Source organism: Alosa alosa, chromosome 1 (assembly GCF_017589495.1).
Source record: "Alosa alosa isolate M-15738 ecotype Scorff River chromosome 1, AALO_Geno_1.1, whole genome shotgun sequence".
Classification (NCBI taxonomy): Eukaryota; Metazoa; Chordata; class Actinopteri; order Clupeiformes; family Clupeidae; genus Alosa; species Alosa alosa.
In genome coordinates, this window is record NC_063189.1 from 20,026,805 (window position 1) to 20,046,219 (window position 19,415).

General features: G+C 44.8%; 1 protein-coding gene across 2 annotated transcripts; it reads right to left on the reverse strand.

Moving 5' to 3' along the window:
* Nucleotides 1-300: 300 nt before the first annotated feature.
* On the reverse strand, nt 301-10,569 carry vwa10.2 (von Willebrand factor A domain containing 10, tandem duplicate 2). 2 transcript variants are annotated; one of them, XM_048254011.1, is made up of 17 exons: nt 10,482-10,569; nt 10,254-10,356; nt 8,320-8,538; nt 7,046-7,333; nt 5,984-6,077; nt 5,445-5,573; nt 5,121-5,307; nt 4,755-4,924; nt 4,509-4,621; nt 4,161-4,277; nt 3,712-3,912; nt 3,270-3,405; nt 2,915-3,067; nt 2,727-2,819; nt 2,274-2,545; nt 1,661-1,954; nt 301-1,572 (listed from the first exon to the last, which is right to left on the reverse strand). In XM_048254011.1, the coding sequence occupies exons 3-17, from the start codon at nt 8,521-8,523 to the stop codon at nt 1,120-1,122; spliced, it is 2,904 nt and encodes a 967-aa protein (XP_048109968.1). In that variant the 5' UTR covers nt 8,524-8,538; nt 10,254-10,356; nt 10,482-10,569; the 3' UTR covers nt 301-1,119. The 2 variants fall into 2 exon arrangements, with proteins under 2 accessions (XP_048109968.1, XP_048109977.1); XM_048254020.1 differs by lacking the exon at nt 10,482-10,569 and having other exon boundaries at nt 10,254-10,362.
* Between the last annotated feature and the right edge of the window lie 8,846 nt (nt 10,570-19,415).

Here is a 19,415-nt window from a genome sequence, read left to right on the forward strand (position 1 = left end):
CTTCTGTTACAATTTTGCCGGGACCAATCACAAGCTGCCTTATCCACCTGGCGTGCTATTGGAAGACTTAAAACTATGACGATAGCGGAAGAGCCTAGAGTTTTCGCATCGCTCTGCAAACATCACCCGGTTCGTTGGTCAGCACCCTGCACTACCTGCCCTGTTTATACCCTGCACTACCTGCCCTACACTACCTGCCCTGCACAACCTGCCCTATTTATACCCTGCACTACCTGTGATTCCTTCTCAAATTGTTTCACTTGGTGTGCTAGTCCAGTTCATGCTCCCAGTCTGCTCTGACCTTGGCTGCCCCCCACCGCCCGCCTGGATTACAAGCCTATATTTAATATTGTCTGTGTTTTTGACCCCCGCTTATGGATGACAAAATGGTCTTACTATCTTTGTGAACTATTAAACAGCCTAGTTTTGCTACCTTGTGAAGCCTTCTGTACGAGCTATCCTCAGACAAACTTTCTGTTCCTTTTTAAAAATCCTAAACCTGCAAAGTGTGTTGCGATGGGACTAAGTAAGCTGTGAACTGTATTTGTGCTTGGTCCTAATCTCTTCAAACACCAATCCTGACAGTAGTTGAAATACAACAATTGCACACATACTATAAAGATATTTCTGAACAGTAGGAACCCCTGTCCCCATTTGAAACCCAAAACCCTTTTGCAATAAGTAAATGAAATTACGGTTTACTATTTTCTCTAGGTTTATGACACTATCTAAACCTTCACCAATTGGAGTAACAATCACAGTGTGTGTGTAAGTGTGCAAGCTGTAGGCATCACTAATCGTCCCATCTCTTTCACTCTCCTTCTGTCAAGAGTCAGGCACAAAAAGCATAACTGCCACCTCCAGGCCAGACTCAGAACTGCAGCCATTGGTCCTGTTTTCCTGGGCTCTGGGTCTCCACATATGATGCTAGACAGGGCAACTTTTTAGCAATGTTACTGAGCGACGCTCAGGCACTTTCCTGATACTACTGATACTATGTAACAAATTTTATCTGACAAACTTTAAATCACAAATGTCCAGCTTATCGCGATTGTCTAATTAGAATACAAGTGATTGCCCACCAACACTGCTTAAAAAGTTCCTTCATGCATCATCCCCTTAAGCCTGGGGATAAAGCAACGGCAACACCACTATGACCCACAGCCAGAGGGAGAGGTTACTGCAGATCTGCGCACTGGAGGTTGTGGATACCGGCGTTGCTGTGGCGTTGGCTGTGGCGTTGGCTGTGGTGGTCATTGGCTGAGCGGTCATGGGAGAGGAGGGATTTCTAATGGAGGCGGAGCAAATGGCAGCATTGCCAACGTTATCCACCATGACCAGCTCCACCGCCTGAGAGCAGCAGGAGGCGCTGTAGAGTGCAGCGGTGATGCCCACCCCAGAGGAGTTGGTGCTGAGTGTTCCATTGCCCTCTTGGACAGTCACAGAAGCGATGCCCGTGCCGTTGCCGTCGCTCAGGCTGGCGGAGAGCTGCCACGTTGCCTGGCTGCAGTCCTGTGGACAGTTGGCAGTGATGCCGACTATTTGACACACAGGACGGGTGAAGTCAGTCACCTGTGGGAAAGAAATCAAAAGTTTCCATTTGCCGTTCAACAGCTGGCGGTTGTACTAAAAGTACTTGAAGAGAAAATAAAACGGTTACCTTAGAGGCAACGACGAAGCTCACGACAACATAGTTGGAGTCGATGGCCCCAGGGGCCTCGGCCTCGATGGTCAGTGTGACGTCGGTGCCTGAGAGTGTGTCTGACGGAGCGGTGAGGGTCACTGTGCCCTCAGCACGACCTCCGACCTCCAGCGTCAGGCTGCTGGGGGAAGATGAGCTGAACCCACGATCATTTCTCGCTCGGATGATGTAGCTGCCTGCCGTGGTGTTGGTTTCCACGATGAAGGGCACAGTAATGGTCGCTCCAGGTTCCAGAGTGCTGTTAACTGAGGCCTGCAATGAGGAAACATTAAGCATACAGCTTTGGTGTCCCCGATTTTGATGGTCAGTGTATTCTCAAACCGAAATGCGTTTTAATTGCCTTTGTGTATAAAATATGATTTTAATGAAATATCAGTGAACATTGATGAAATGGACATGCTCCATCTTTAAGTGTCTAGATTCTCCAGAGTAAATTACATGCATCTGGGGTAACAGTAAGACAACTGGAGAGAAGAGAGAGACATTTTTCATATCCCACTACTACACAGAAACTGTGTATAGCATAATCAAATCACTGTTCCATTCTGCAAAGACCATAATTGTACTCCACCGTCACGGCCACGCTGGAGGCCCTGAGCTGAGTGGACGACTGCCTCTGGAAGAGGGTGGGAGAGGAGCGTGAGACTCCGCTGGTCTCCCCCTTCAGATGGACGGTGAAGTCCCCCGCTGGCAGTTCCTCTATCGTCACCAGGAAGTCCCCACCTCCTATAGCCTCCACGGTTCCATTTACAACCCCGGATCCAGACACAGGCACCAGAGCCAACTCAGTCACTTTCAACGAATCACTGCCAGTCACAGACATCAGCAGGGTTGCGTTCTTACCTGTTTTAGAAAGGTAATTGATCATTCAGTAGTCACAAATGTAATGATTTGTAGTGTTTTACCTCCTGCCACTAGGTGGCAGTGGTGTGGCTTAATTAGATAAGAGTCAATAGATATGAATATAGAATGATATTGAGGTTAGTAGTAGAAGAAATTCAGACGCAACATAAAATGATCATACCAATGGATGGACGACTCTGTTTTAGGCTAAAATCTCCATGTGCACCACCAAAAGCCTCCACAAAATTAAACAGGAAGTTGATGGAACTTTGACCTGCAGAGATTACACACAACATGAGGTTACACCTAATATTGGTAGATTTTATGCTCCATCAAATATCTCTGCACAATATTTTGAAACAAGCCGACCTGTGACTTTGACAGTGAATTTTGCTGTGGAGTTGATGGTGATGTCCCACAATCCTGTGCGGTTGTGGGCATTCAGTTGTACACGCTGTAGGTTTCCCACCCTCTGAATCGTACCCAGGGGTCCCTCTGGCACCCCATGGTTCTGTGACTCACCTGAAATGGATTACAAAGAAAAAAAACACTTTGAAGCAATAAAAAAGACATTTCTGACTAATCTTTTAAAATGGGTCATTACTAAAAAGGAGAAAGTACTTATCACAGTTCCACATTTGACATGTAAAACATGAACACCTAATTCAAAAAACAATTCTGATATCTATCCAAAATATATATTGTATTGTATCCCCTCTCAAACCTGTGGGACTGTTCAGAGTAAACGCAGGTGAGGAGGACCCTGTGATGTACACAGTCACATTGGACACCGTCTCATCCAGGAGGAAGGAGAAGTTCTCCGCCCTCACTGGGGTCCTGACTGCCTGGAGCAAAGTCACCTGCAGGGGGCAGCATGGAGGCAATTCACCAAAACAACATCAAACAAACCTTGAACTGTCCTTCAAATCACAGAAATTCAGAATCACATTTCCCTACTCAGAGGTAGAGGTGCTATAAGGACAAGTTGGGACAATTCCCAGGGGGAAAACATTATAATATTGATGTGTGTGTGTGTGGGGCGGGATTATTATTATTTTATAGGGCCCCAACATTCTAGTGTGTGTGTGTGGGGCGGGATTATTATTATTTTATAGGGCCCCAACATTCTAGTGGTGTCACTGTACTGAGGACTCCTATCTTGGTACCAGAGCTGAGGTGGAGGTGTCCTCTATGACCACGGTGGCGTTCGGCAGTGAGGACTTGGACACCTCTATGGCCTGGCCCCCTGAAGCTTGCGCCAGGTCCCGGTACAGTTGAGCGTCCGCATCGGAGAGAGCCCTGGAGACGGGGCTCCCAGAGCGGCGGCGACGTGCTGAGCTCGAGGTGCCAGTCAGCATGAAGGTGACCTATGAGACAAGATGTTTTTATAATTATATATTATATATACACATAATAAAGGAGAAAAAGTGACAGCTGAACCTAGACACTTACACTCAGAAGAGTTTGTGACCGCTATAAAGATACAGTGCAACAGCATGGCACAAAACAAACAAATACAAATAAACATGTGCTTGGAATAGCAATGCAGAAAAGGCAACGGTGCAGGATCACGCGTCATGGAGAGCAAGTGTGAGGTGAATCCCACCGAACCCACCTTGGACTTGGTGCTCTCGATCAGCGCAGTCACGGTGGTCTTCAGCTCCGCATCTTTGGCCGGAGCATCAGTGAACACAAAGATGTCCGAGGAAGGGGGAGCGGCAGTTAGCGCCAGCTGTTCACCGGACAATAACAGGCAGACCATTAAATTCCTCTAGTTACGCAGAGAATGCTTTATGATGAATTTTCCAAAAATTCTTGTTATTTTCATAGTAAGTTTATTCATACACTCTTTCAGACACTCATTACGATAGTATATCCCATTATGTGGAGTAATTTAGATACATTAGCGATACCATTCATTAATTTTCTGAGGAGGTCAAGGTATAGATAGACACACACGTACCAGAAGTCCTGATAAACACATTTCAGGGATATCCCCTCCACCTGCAGCATTGAGCTTGTTAATCTCCTGTTTGAAAACATCTGCATCGCTTGTCCTGATGAGTGGACCAAAGCCTGTTTGGTCACAGAGATGAGCCATTAATGATAAAAAGGCACATGACCAGCTGTGAACACAGAACAGCCATGACTGCTGAGGTCCACCATCGTCCCTCCTGTTGGATGAGAGTGCGCCCCCTGTTGGCCTGACCTGGGTCATTAAAGGCGACTAGGATGTACTCCGATGGCTCCTCCTGGGTGCCCCGTTTGAGGTCGATGACAGAGAATGAGACGCGCTTTGCCTCGGCAATGTCATCTGCCATGCTGCCTGTGGTGTCAATCACAAAGGAGAGCAAAGACGACTGAGACATACCCACTAACCTGAGAGAGGGACAGAGAGAGAGAGAGACATGTTTTGGAGAGCCATGTTTTCCACTCACAGCCCTGTGTACACTTCTTGACTGTCTGTATATTTGAAAAATACAAACATGTTTCAAATCACTCGATCAAACAAGTCAGTCAATCAACCAATCAACCTTACCGCAGGAAGCCTTTGTCGCTGCACAACCAACCTTACCGCAGGAAGTCTTTGTCGCTGGTGGCCAGTCGGATGTCCTCCAGCAGCTCCATGGTGGCGTTTATGGCCACCTCTGCAGCTTGCAGGTGCAGATGCCCGTGGCTCTCCGAGGTGTCGTCCTTGTTGATGCCACCAACTGGGTCCTGACCACTGGTCCGGTCAAAGGAACCACCATGGCTGCACTTGCCTGCAGTGAGGTGAGCACACATGAACATGAACATTGAGCTTTCCTCTGGAACATATACTGTAAGGACCCATAAGCAATCTGGTCTAAAGGCACTGCTATTTGTCTTTGGAAAAGAGAATCAGGGTGTTTGTGGCAACCTGCTGGCTTGGCTGAAGAGAAGAGACTGAAGTAGCCTGACGTGAGTATCTTCTCCTGCAGGACGTCAGGCAGGATGTTATTCGTACAGTTTCCTCCCGTGCAGTTCCTGCAGGTGGCTCGGTCAGGGCCTGGAAAACAAATATCATAGTGTGTGTTTGGGGCGTAGATGAGAGAAAGACGGTGAGTGTGAGAGAGAAACTATTGTGTAATGTTTCTACAGGAACCTCTGCCTGTAAAACACATGTGGATGACTGACCTGAGAAGATGACAGGTGAGTACAGTAGGTGTAGCATAAGTGATGAGGCATGTGTTTACCTTGTATCGAACTAGTTCATTCTTACAGAGTTGTGGTTTGTATTTGAAGAGTTCAGATGTAAAACCCTCTAAATCTGTCTTAAAATGCTTTAAATTAGCATTTTTTAGAACCAAACCTAAAAGTAAACATCAATATAAACATAAACGTAAATGTAGAAGCCAAGAGGAAAAGGAGCTGTTCCCAGAAAACCTCAGGTGATTCAAGAATGACACACACACACACCTGCCAAATTATCCAAAGGCATGTCTGGTCTGATTAGTTGGGAGAATGGTACCCTGTTCCCCATCTCTATCCAATTACTGTGGCTGTAGAAGTCCTGCACAAAGAGAGACATTAGTGTTAGTAGTGACATTAAAGAGAGGATGTGTTCCTGTATCCTGTATCTATCGCAGGCAGTAGGATGGAGTTGAAAGACGCTTAGTCAATCTGTTTTCATGGCCCAGTCTGTGTGTCCAAGCTGTCCGAGCTTTTACTGACAGGTCAAGCCATGGGTGTGCCACCTGAATGTCAAAACTCTACTATTCCACAGCATGGAAGGTACTGTACATGTTCTATTTACCAACACCTGCTTCTTACAAAGAGGGGCTGATTGATGAGCTAATACTTGTATTTGTATGCTATTTGTATTCGTATGCTACAAATGGGCATGTGAGGTGAGAAATGTCCAACTAAGCAGATAACAGCTGTACAGATGGAGTGAGTCAGAGAACTGGTTATGTAGGCTACCATCAGGCTACTATCAGGCACCATTAGGCATCATTTGGCTACTATCAGGCACTATGGCTACAATCAGGCCCTATCTGGCTACAATCAGGCACTATCTGGCAACTATCAGGCCACTATCAGGCAACCATCAGGCCACTATCAGGCAACCATCAGGCAACCATCAGGCAACCATCAGGCAACCATCAGGCAACCATCAGGCAACCATCAGGCAACCATCAGGCCCTATCCATCAGGCCCTATCTGGCTACCATCAGGCACTATCTGGCTACCATCAGGCACTATCTGGCTACCATCAGGCACTATCTGGCCTTTATCAGGGACTCTGACATGAGCTAGCGCCTACACACAATGACAGAGCACATCCACACAGTAGCCTACCCTACCTGGTAAATGTACTACATTACATGATTGGAACCTGTCTTTACAATAGAGCACATTAGTGAAACTCAACTGACCTTTGTAGTTAGGATTTCAAAATCTCCCTCAAGATCATCGAGGCCAAAAAAAAAAAACCTCCAACAACAACCTCATCCAACAACTACTTAAGCACACACACACCTGCAGTGTGTGACAGGCAGCGCCCAGGCTGATTCTGGCGGAGATGAAGCTCCCGTGCTTCACGGCAGCCTTGACTGCGGCGGACGCCTGGGCAACCACCTCTTGCCCTTCCACGAACGTCTCGTCGTCAAAGTGGTGCGGAGCGCTCAGAGCCAAGAGAACGTCCACAGCCGCGTTGCTCAGGTACATCTTAGTCACAACGGTCTGGAAGGCCAGGGCCGACAGGAAAGATGACCCCCCTGAGAAACACGCCCGCTGCAGGGTGTATGCCGTCAGCTTGTCATCAGTCTGACAGACAGCAGTGGATGAGGGAGAGCAGTGGCGTGTAGAACAAAGCAGGACATTGATTACTGAATGACTAGAGATCATAACACACATCAGAACACAGAACATAAGAACACAGAACATGAGAACACAGATCACAAGAACACAGAACATAGAGCAATAGTCTGACTCATGCAGGTTTGCTAAAATTCATGAAGTGGAATTTTACAAAAGGCTTGCTGTCCGGTCTCTAAAAGAGAGTCCGTTTGTTTTTCACCCAAGCTCTATTTTCATACTGTGTTTCATCAGTGGCGCCGGTAGGCGTAATCCTGTACGCACTGTGCATACAAATTCAATATTAGCCTACAACAATAAAAAAAAAACCTTGTTTGACAACTAGCCTATATTTATTTACTCATGTGCAATCTGAATATTGGCATTATTCCAAATAAAACCGGAATATGGTGTGCATGGAACAGCAACTTTTTTAATGTAAGATTGTTCTTGGGTCACATATCAATCAAATCATAACAACGGCAATGGTACTGTTTTTAAAATCATGTGTAGTACGCCTAAGTGTAAATGTGTGTGTCTAAACATGCTTTAATGAGCTTACACTTTAATGACCTGAATTTGAGCTTACAGTTCTTTCACCAACCTATGTGTTTTACATTAACTTACAAAATAGATACTTTATCTTAGTCCTCAGATAGATGAGGGTTGCTGCTTGCTCTGTTAAGGTATTTCTGTCCCTTCCAAACTGCATTGAAATGGTATGTTTAGCAGCCAGAATTTCAAAATTTCCAGGGGGAGAAATCTCCGGCCCCCCTCTAACATGACCCCCATGAATTTTGGCTTGCATGACGCCCCTGCATGGGAGGGGAAATATTTTAGAGCCTACAGTGCTTTGTTTTACTCAGGGTGTATGCCATTCAATGCTGTGCAGATCTGGGATTTTGGCTGACAATACAGAGTGCCCCTCACTCTGGCGCCCCCTGTTGGACACTCACAGCCAAGGTAAAGTTCTGACCCTGGGCAGTGGCCATTGCGCGGCACACTTGGCCAGTCTTGCGGAAGATGGCCCTCTGGGTGATGTCCCGGTGTGTAAGTGAGCCGCCCCCTGGGGAGAGAAGCGGCTTGAAGGTTTCGGTGAGCGGGGGGATGAGCAGCACTGCCCAGAGCAGAGACGCATGGGTGGTCATCTCAGAGACCATGCCCACAAAGACTTCCTGTGAAGAGTAAATGATTTGCCCTTAAAAGAAGTTGCCAACAACACAGTTCACAGGAAAGACAGAAACAGTCAGACCCTTTACCCTGCCAGTTAAGGCATCATAACATCAACAAGGCCGGACACCTGGGGCCTGTTGCACAAAAGCAGAATTAAGACATCCCGGATAAGTTACTGAACTGCGCTCAATGAATCCAAAACAAGAGCGTACAGGCTTAATTGGTTGCACAACGAGCAAGCCAGGATGAGCAGACACGGATTCATCAAGCCAGGTGAAACCTATCCTGGATAAGTGCGCGCTCACGGCTCCCTCAAATAGACCCCGCCACCGATCACAGATTCACTGATTCACCATGGCAACTAGAGCGGCTTCATTGCTTCTTCTACGGTGTGAAGTAGGTAGATAGCCTTCTCACAACAGTAACACCTCTGTTAAGGAGAATATTGCAACTAGTTCCGCGACCACCACGTGTGAAATGGTTAGGTCCCGTGATGTCACATTGTCGCATGACCAGTCAGGAATGGCGAGTATGTAAAAGTTAATTAATGATCACAAACGTTTAAATAATGACAGTGGGTCTAGGTATATGTGATAATGTGTAGTGGGCAGTGGAATAACTATGGGTTTCCGTTTGTGGTGACTGCTGACTGAGATAAGGGATGAGACTAAATAGATCCTGGAACTTAGCCTGGTCTGGAGCAGGCTAGCTCCACAGAATAAATCGCCATGGTGATTTATACCATAACATATCCTGCTGCCCCCTATCCCGCTTTTGTGCAACTGGATCACGGATAAATTGAGCCAGGATAACCAAGATATCCCGGCTTAATCCCTTATCCTAGTTTTGTGCAATAGGCCCCTGTATGGCTTCATTCTCCTAACAAAACAATGCCAAAGGTCCCTTGTTGTAAGAGGTTTACTAGTTATTCTGAGTTAATTTACCCAGGTCTGTCACTACACCATGTACTTGGAATACGTCCCTGGACACTGAAATGGGCTTATTAATCGTTCCTTGTTGTCGCTCTCTCATAAACACACATCTTCACTCCTACGCATTCGCTCATTCTCCAACACGGCAAAAGTTCCTAACAGACCAATTTACATTTGTGCTCGTTTAAATGCTCTTTAAAAGTATGTTCTTCATAGATGGTCACTGATTCTAAGAGATCACAGCTTCAAATACAAACTGTAGTGTCAGAAAATGATCCAAACTCGACCCTTCAAAGCTGTAGGTACAAAGGAGCCAAACTGATCAGTAAGCAGCACTACTGATTTGCCAGAAACTGATGAAGGCAATGACTCAAACTCAGCACAGCTTTGATATAAATGGAGCCTTACAGAGTGAGTAAAGTTCTGTTACTGACATCTAATAAGCAAAGGTGTGTTCAGACCAAGTTCTAGTGCAGCTGATATCAGAACATTTGTAATGTTTTGTTTATTCTAGGGAGTGCTGTGCTGTGCTGGTTAAACACAGCTCATGTTCTGAGATAAGAGTGGTTTCATGTTAAGACCACATTGGAAAGGAGCCAGAATAATAAAGTTTAGTACATTTGTTATCAGTGCAGTATCAGTGATTGGTTAAAAATGTTTATGACTTGCCATCACACCACCAATATGAAACATAACTAGAATGATACATCTTCAAAGCAAAATCAAAAATGTTTCTAGAAATGTAATCAAGTTCAACAATTGTAAAAAGTCCGATGATTTTCTACCTGTTCAGGTGAGGACCGGCCTGGGAGTGCTCAGGTGCTTCTCAGCTGCATGAGTGAGTCCCTAGTATTTAAGCCGACGTCTGCTCCTCCCTCCCTTGACTCACTGCCCCCACATATACGGGTGCAAGAGTGAGGGAAGTCCCATGTTTCATTAGCAGTGTGTGTTTGTACATTTGCCTTTCATAGAGAATGGTTCATGCCATCCAAGAATGACGCACACACACACACCTGCCAAATTATCCAAAGGCATATCTGGCCTGATCAGTTTGGACAATGGTACTCTGTTCCCCATCTCTATCCAATTACTGTGGCTGTAGAAGTCCTGTACAAAAAGAGACATTAGTGTTAGTAGTGACATTAAAGAGAGGATGTGTTCCTGTATCTATCGCAGGCAGTAGGATGGAGTTGGGAAATGTCCAACTAAGCAGATGACAGCTGTACAGATGGAGTGAAACAGAGAACTGGTTATGTAGGCTACTATCAGGCACCATCAAGCACCATTAGGCTACTATCAGGGACTATCTGACTACCATCAGGCACTATCACATCGGAAGTATCCAGGATAATAAAGTTTAGTAAATTTTTTATCAGTGATTGGTTAAACATGTTAATGATTTGCCATGACACCATCAATCTGAAACATGACTAGAATCTCACTCCTCATTCCAGCCATCAAAATCTGGGGCATGTACTCACAACCACCTGCACTCACAGGCCTTGGCCAATCAAAGGCTTAATAAGAGTCAGGTGTGTTCATTCAGGGCTGGAGCCCGGGGGACAGGTTGAAAATGTGAACACACCTGGGTTTCCATCCAACTTTTCAATGTGAATTCAGGCCATTTTAATATGATTGGATTTTGTGTAAAAGTTCAAATAAAATGTAAAAAATAAATCACTGGAGGGAGTAGATACAGTATTTCAACTGAAGATAAAGGAAGCAAGTTGATTCACAGTCAAATCAAATTGCCTACAGTATATCATGTCCTTCCTGGAAGGCTTTTCAGCACAAACATTTCCGATGGAACATCAGCTGTGTTGTAGTGGCTATTGTTTTAGTGTACCTGTTTACATGGACCCTGTAGGGTGTTGCACATAGTGAGTGAGCATGTTAAGATGCTGAAGGATTTATGCACGTGTCAAAATTAAATAGAGAGTTGCCCTGTTGGGCAGTGAATATGAAAGGAGCAGAATATAACAGAAGATGTTACACTGACGCTCCATATTGCTGGCTGACAAGCCTTCCGTTGCATATAGTCCATGATTTTATTAAGTGTCTGATGAAGTTGTCCTTGACAGCCGACGGTTATGAAAATGCAGTTACTAAAAAGTTCTCTCTTGATTTAGGAAATTAATTCACAAAACACCTATAAGCATGGAGAGCAATTTGTGTTATTGCAATAATGCATGCACTTGTGTGTGTGTGATAGATAGCTAGTTAGCTAGCTAGCTAGCTAGCTAGATAGATAGATAGATACTTTATTGATCCCCAAGGGGAAATTAAAGAAAATTCAAGTGTGTGTGTGTGATAGTGGGTGTAGTTTCAGTGTAGCTGACTAATTCTTTCATTAAATGTCATATTCTGTCTCACTGTTGTCCTTCACAGTAGCAGGAAGAGCTCTATAGCTCCATTGTCTTTATAAACAACATTGCTCAATGGGAGACATGGACACCTGTGCGGTTGTGTAGACTGTGACTTCTAAAATTAACTTGAAAAACGCTACTCTGCTCTGCTCTTGACCTGACCTGTTCTTGACCTGCACAGTACGTGTTGGCAACAATACCTCAAGCAGCATCACACTGAGCACAGGGGCCCCCCAAGGCTGCGTGCTCAGTCCGCTGCTCTTCACCCTGCTGACGCATGACTGCACTGCAACCTACAGCAACAATCACATAGTGAAATTTGCTGACGACACAACTCTGGTGGGTCTCATCACCAAGGGCTTACGAGACTCAATACAGGTTGGAGGTCGACCATCTGACCACGTGGTGCAGGGACAACAACCTCCTGCTGAACGCCAGCAAGACCAAAGAGATTGTTGTTGACTTCGGAGAGGTCACACCCAACACCTGCCACTGACCATCGACGGTGCTGTGGTGGAGAGAGCGAGCAGCACCAAATTCCTGGGGGTGCACATCAGTGAAGACCTCTCCTGGACCACCAACACTGCATCACTGGCAAAGAGAGCTCAGCGCCGCCTGTACTTCCTGCGGAAACTCAAGCGAGCAAGTGCTCCACCAGCCATCATGACCACATTCTACCGAGGCACCATTGAGAGCATCCTCTCCAGCTGTATCGCTGTGTGGGGCGGAAGCTGCACTGAATACAACAGGAAAGCCCTGCAGCGCATAGTGAACACAGCTGGAAGGATTATTGGTGCTTCACTCCCCTCCCTGAAGAAAAATTTACACCACCCACCTCACCCGCTAGAAGGCGACCAAAATTGTGAGTGATGCAAGTCACCCCGCCACAATCTGTTTGATCTACTGCCCTCTGGGAAGAGGTACAGTAGCCTGCGCCCCCCACTACCAGACTCACCAACAGCTTCATACACCAAGCTGTAAGGATGCTGAACTCTCTCCCCCTCTCCCCCTCCACCCTCAGCTACATAACATCCTGGACATTGGACCCACAATGGCCGCCTGCACTACTCCACTTGCACACTTGCACACTTGTACACTTTACAACTTGTTGTTGTTGTCCTGAAAACACAACACTTCTGCTGCTCTTACATAACTTGCACCACTATGCCACTTTCTTTCTTACTTAGGTCAAACAGAACTACCCAAGCCTTTTATTGGCCTGACTTTGCACTAGTATTTTATTGACTGTCTATGCACAATTTCAACCAAATTTTGCTGCTCTTATTTTTTCATTATTATATGTGCCCTCTTATTTACTTATTTACTTACTTTTTTGTTTACTTGAATGTTATGTTTGTCTGTGGACTTAAATTGGTAAAATATGTCTTGTCTTCACCGTGGGATAGTGAGAAACGTAATTTCGATCTCTTTGTATGGCTGGAACATGTGAAGACATTGACAATAAAGCTGACTTTGACTTTGACTTTGACTTTGACTAATATGACAGAATGTGGCCATTCTGGAACTGTAGATCATTTGAATGCTACCGCCAACTGCTGATGTCCGACACTAAGGAACCTTCATGTCCAGCTGTATGGAAGGAACCTTGATTTTGGAGGTCAATGGTATGAGGAGGAGAGGATGGGTCATTTGTAACTCTTGAAGTGTTTGATCTGTTTGACTGACATTTCAACTGAGGTGTTCAACCCTTCATTAGGTGGCCTAAAAGCTGGAGGAGCAATCATAGGGAAGTCCATTGAGTAAAGTGAGGTATCTCTTGAGCACAAATGAAGATGAACAGGTGTAGCAACATAAGCAACTGGCAAGTGGAGTATTCAAACATATGACAGAATCTGGTAATAGTGATTTCTTGTCTGCGAGCACCTATCTCTCCCACCAGTAGTCTTGGTGCTCCTTGGCACTGACAGGTATGATGAAATGGTTGGGCACATTTGGTCTTTTGGTACAGAAGAAGAAGGTTACTCTGGCCGGCCAGCGAACCCTTCTTCTTCTCCTGTGTTTTGTCTGAACCACACCGTTTGGCTGAGTATCAGAGCTCCTGATTCAGATCTTTTTCATTTTCACTTATCTGCGATCAATGCCACAAATCAACATTCTTATTTCCCTTAATAACCACCACCTTTCGCTTATACTTGCTTCTCTCTCTCTTAATTCAAGTTAAGTTTGGATTAATTCACTGCAAGGTGAGATGTATTCACCTCACATACCTGGCTGAACATTTGGTTGTAGAGATAAGTGCACCAAACAAACACCTGAAGTTTGGACATTGAAGGGCCCAAACCATATCTCCTACTCTATTTCACATGAAAGTCTATGTGTTTTTATCCTTCAGCATAACAAGATAAAGATGTTAGACCTTAGCATAGACATGGTCTTTATAAGGATGATGTTTGAGACTTGCTGATATTGTTGCTGAGTGATTGATTGCCATAGAGATTATTACAGTGCATGAAAATGCACTGTTCTGTTATCCGAAGTCTTCTTCTTCTTCTTCTTCTTCTTCTTATTCTTCCCACCAAATTTCTGCGTCTAATTCAGCTTCAACCGTTTAACGTGGAAACTTTGTTCAAACTTTGTAACGTAGGTCTTGAAAAGGACACTTGAGGAATCTATTTTTCACTTTTGTAAACTTTATACTTTTTGAGATATTAACAAAAATCAAGCTTATTTTTCCCCATAGACTTTGCATTAGCACTATGACATCACAATGGACTAATTAACTTGATTTGCACCTGTATCAACTGCTTTCTGCTTAACTAGGCCAACTCAAAGCCATAGAAAAAGAGAGTTTCGATACTCTTTGAAGTCGCCGCTACGCGGTTCACGTACGCTTCAACAGTTCCAAACAGCTCTTTGCGCGTCGTGTCATTTCAATGGGATAGACAGCAGCAAGTGCGTTATTGAACGGGAAACATTACAACAAACCAAAAACAAGTGTTATTACGTGTTAGCATGCTTACATTATAGTGTCAATTATATAGTGCGAGTATAATTAGTTTGCAACATCGATCTAAAATATGTTCTTTGGTAGTTCTAACATTGAACGTTTGTTTCCTTGCTGGACATGAGCTGTTATTGGATTCCTACATTTGCCTGTATCACGCTACATATACTTTACTTACATTGTCAAAACGTAGGCTATGCATTTTGTATCCTTTTTGTGTGTGGACATTAGATCCAGTGTCCTTTTCAGTTCGTTTGGTGAGATGAAGATGAAGGTGCCCCCCCCAATCTACCACACAACTTTGATCATTGTAAGACTAGCAATAAACGTCTATCAAATATATAAATATATGAATGGCATTCAGTAGCCTAACACCTTAAATTTTAAAAGTTTGATCAATGCATTAAATCTGTTCAGTTCTTTTAAAGAAATAGCATAAAGGTGGCCACCACACGGCCTTGGTAACATTTTAAGACTAAGCCATAAACATGTCAAAAACACATAGGCTAAATAAGAATCAATAACAACTTAAATGTGAAAAATTTGATTAATACTGCAAGATAAGACACCCACTGTTTCAATAACACACTTGTAACTCAATAAGCAATCAACTATTTCAATAAAATACTTATAACTTATATATTTCAGCCGGCTGGTGAGGCTACAGCATGAAAAGGATGACTGAGACATGTTTTCAATAGAATTTTTATTAAGTTTTCAGTGTGTGTTTAAAACAATAATAGGAACAAATGCAAAAAAGACTGGGAGGAAGGTATGGTGAACACAAGAAGAGACTGTCGCACACTGTCTCTAAAGCTCCCAATTTAATGGTGGATGATGATACACAACGTTTTGACCACTCAGGTCTTCGTCAGGTGTCTGACGTCAGGTGTCTACAATAATTCACTATTAAATAATTTAACTATTTAAACTACTCAACTATTTAACTGTTCAGCCATTTCAACTGTCAGTTGTTATCAACTATGACTCCTGCCAACTGTTTCCAAATAAAAGTTTGTTTGGCATTTTATGTTAATATACAGTATGTTTATATTTTCATGCACTGGTAATTTCCTCGAAATTACATTTTCTAGTTTCAGTTGCTGACCTTAGCTGTCAAAAAGAATCATGAGCTGCCTAGATTTAAACCCACTCCTTTCCTCCTCCCTTCTCTCTCTCACTCTTATTTCTGTCACTCCTGTGCAGCTTCACATTCATGCAGTGTTGCAGGCACCTCCGTAATACCCAACACTGTCTCCCACAGTTATAATGGGCAGTGATGTTGGACGCCTGTACCTGTGCATGTGTGTATAAGTGAAAGAGGGAGACCACGCATGTGTTTGTGTCGTGCTAAGGGGGACACTCAAAGCGACATACAAAATAACATTCAAGGTACATTGCAAAGGAGAGCTTTGATACAATTATTACTGCTACTAGAGGAAGTATGTGAACTTGTGGGAGATGCCTTAACATCCCAGGGGGGCTCCACAATGGACAGACTGTGTAAGCAGCAACAGAAGGCCAAGGAAGCCTCGCCAGAGACTTTCTAATGTGGAGACACAGCACTCAAAAAACCCTCCATAGAAATGCATGGGGTTCGTTTCTCACGCAAATATGGCCGCTATCTGATATCTCTAATACTGTTTCAGTATTAGGGACCGAAAGTATGAGTAGAAACTGTACTGTGGTTAGAGGCGCGCGCCACTCGCTTCCTGTTCTGGGGCATTGTGCTGCTGCACTCAACTACTGTCCCGTGATATTGGCCCACTGTCCCGCGGGGCTCTCCTTGTCTTGTGCTAATTGCCAGAGTTGTTCCGCACCACTGTAAAGCATCACTGTGTCGTTACTCTTGCCACTTACTGTCCTGTGATTGTTGCTAACTACACCAGCATTACTGTAAAACTGTAATGTTACCCATTTCACAGTTGGAAAGTGGCGCAAAACACTTAAGTACTGTAAGTGGCACGGGACCCAGGCGTACTGTAAGTGTTACAGTAAAGGAGAACAGTAGCAGTACAGTAGTTTTTGCTGCTACTGCAGTACTGTTTTTGTTTAGATATGTAAGTGCATTGATGCAAAGGTAAGCAAAAAATTATGCTATGAAGTTGGAAGTTAAAAAAAATTAGATGAACCATTGTTTCAGCAACAAATATATTTTATTTTCTGGCATTTAAGCATGCCAGCTTTCTATTTGTGGTGGCATCTTGTGGACCCCCCTTTCTTTTTTTTATTTGGCCTGCCAGTTGGTTTCTGGCCCTGAGCTCTGCTCCAATCCGGCACATGACAAACTTGTCAAGGGCCAGATCCTCTATTGCCTTCCAGTGTGCTGGGTGATGTATTTGTAGCTCACTGAAGGCTCCACCACGTTGAAGAGCCCCCTTTAGTCTCCTGGCGAGCCCCTTTTTCTGGCCAGACTTCGGGGAGGGTTTTCTTCACCATGTTTTCACACTTCATAATGCAGTCTTTGAAGACTTTGGAGGGATTGTGGAGGCTGACCGATGCAGTGTATTTTTTAAGCTGTATGAAGGATCCCTCCCTGGAAACGGTGCTGTAACTGTTCTCTGTGTTATTTCTTTTAACTAGTGCACACTCACACTCCCAGCATCGCCCGAGTTCAGGATCCTCCGCCACCTTCCTTGTGACCCATCCAGCCACGTAGGCGAGCGCCTCCTGCTCCCCTTTCTGCATCGCTGATGCGTTGTTTCCAACAAGGCTGATGTCCACATGGGGGATGCTCTATGATGGGTAATGGCAAAGTAAGGGTGGGTAATGGCAAAGTTTATATATATATATATATACTTTGGTGTGTGTATATATATATATATATATTAATTGTATTATCATAATGTAGTTGATTGTCTGATTTGTGTTGTGTTCATAATCATATAGCATTAAGCATTATCACCTGCTCATGGACGATGTCCATCAGCTCAGGCTCAGGTTCACTCTGTAGCAGAAACACATCGCAGAAGGTTGTGAAATGTTTTCATTTTTTTGTTATTGTTCATGATTGGACACTAGACTGACCTGCAGCAACTGAGTGGCATCATCAGGAATGCAATTTGTGGCGCTTTCCTGAATGTTGACTATATTGCCAACAGATGCAATCCTCAGCGCTGCGGTGAACTCCCTGGCCGTGGGGTGGAATCGGTGCCCTCCCTTCCCCCTGATGACTGAGAACAGGTTCTGCAAACACAAGTAAGTGGACCATTGTGAACTTGAGAGTGAAGGCATTGCAATGTTAACAGTACAACAAAGACAAGCTGTAATACCTCTAGCCAGTCCTGATTTAGTTTTGATGTGCAGAGGTAGTTCACTCCCTCACACATCAGCTCCTGATGAAGCTTCAGGATACTTCGGATGCTCAGCACCAAGCCTGCGTGGCATAGTGGTGGTCTTGTAGATCTTGAGAAGGATTGCTCTATCAGATTTAGGCTGGAAACTGTTGTTTGCTTGTCAAGAAGATGGCAAATGATTAAGTGTTTAGCAGTCTGTGCTTTTCAGAATGTCTGTGCAGACCCCTCAGACTGGCTCTCTGACTTCTCCCTTTTCTACTTTACCAACGCTACACTTCACCTTTTGCCGTGACCTGAACTTACCCAAACTTCCAGGTTTTGACCCAAGGAACACAACTCCGGAGGTAGTCCACCCTGCTGGAATCTGCACTCAGAGGCCTCCTCCACCATTTGGTGTCTTTCATACTCCTGCAGAATCAGTGTCACAACATTTCATATGGTGCTCGGTGAAATAGCCAATGCACACATGAGGGCAGCGCGATACCCATGGTGACTCATGGTAATGGAGATACAGAGTGCCGGAAAAGTGAAGGGAAGAATAATTCAATATAAAGTTCCTTGTGCTTTCTGCAGTAACCTTTTGTTTTCAACAGTATCACGTCTTTCTCTCAACTCCGCTTTGAAGCACAAAACAGCACTTGCCCACAGAAGACCCCTCCCCCTCCACACGAGCAGCCCCTGTGACTCTCTGCCGACAGCGTGAAGAGGACACTTGATGCTATCAACACCCGAAAGGCAGCAGGCCCAGACAACATCCCAGGTCGTGCGTTGAAGGACTGCGCTGAGGAGCTTAAGGATGTCTTCACAGACATCTTTAACACTTCCCTGAAGCAAGCCATCGTCCCATCATGTTTCAAAGCTGCCACCATCATACCTGTGCCGAAGAAAACTGCTCCATCCTGCTTCAATGACTACCGCCCCGTGGCACTGACACCCATCATCATGAAGTGCTTTGAGCGGCTTGTCATGTCACACATCAAATCCATTCTCCCCCCCACCCTGGACCCCTTCCAGTTTGCATACCGAGCCAAACGGTCCACAGAGGATGCAATCTGCTCTGCCCTCCATCCAGCCCTCACCCACCTGGAAAAAAGAGACTCATATGTGAGATTGCTGTTTATAGACTTCAGTTCTGCATTCAACACCATAATACCACAACAACTCATCTGCAAACTTGACAAACTGGTACTCAGTACCTACCTCTGCAACTGGCTACTGGACTTCCTCTGTCAGAGGCCTCAAGTAGTACGTGTTGGCAATAATATCTCAAGCAGCATCACACTGAGCACGGGGGCCCCTCAAGGCTGCGTGCTCAGTCCG

Excerpts from the sequence above, each read along its gene's own strand:
- vwa10.2 (XM_048254011.1), bottom strand. The coding sequence starts at position 8,523 with ATGGTCTCTGAGATGACCACCCATGCGTCTCTGCTCTGGGCAGTGCTG. Across the intron at positions 5,308-5,444 it reads CTCTTCAGCCAAGCCAGCAG|GCAAGTGCAGCCATGGTGGT; the intron begins GTTGCCACAAAC and ends ACCTCACTGCAG. Across the intron at positions 3,068-3,269 it reads TACTCTGAACAGTCCCACAG|GTGAGTCACAGAACCATGGG; the intron begins GTTTGAGAGGGG and ends AATCCATTTCAG.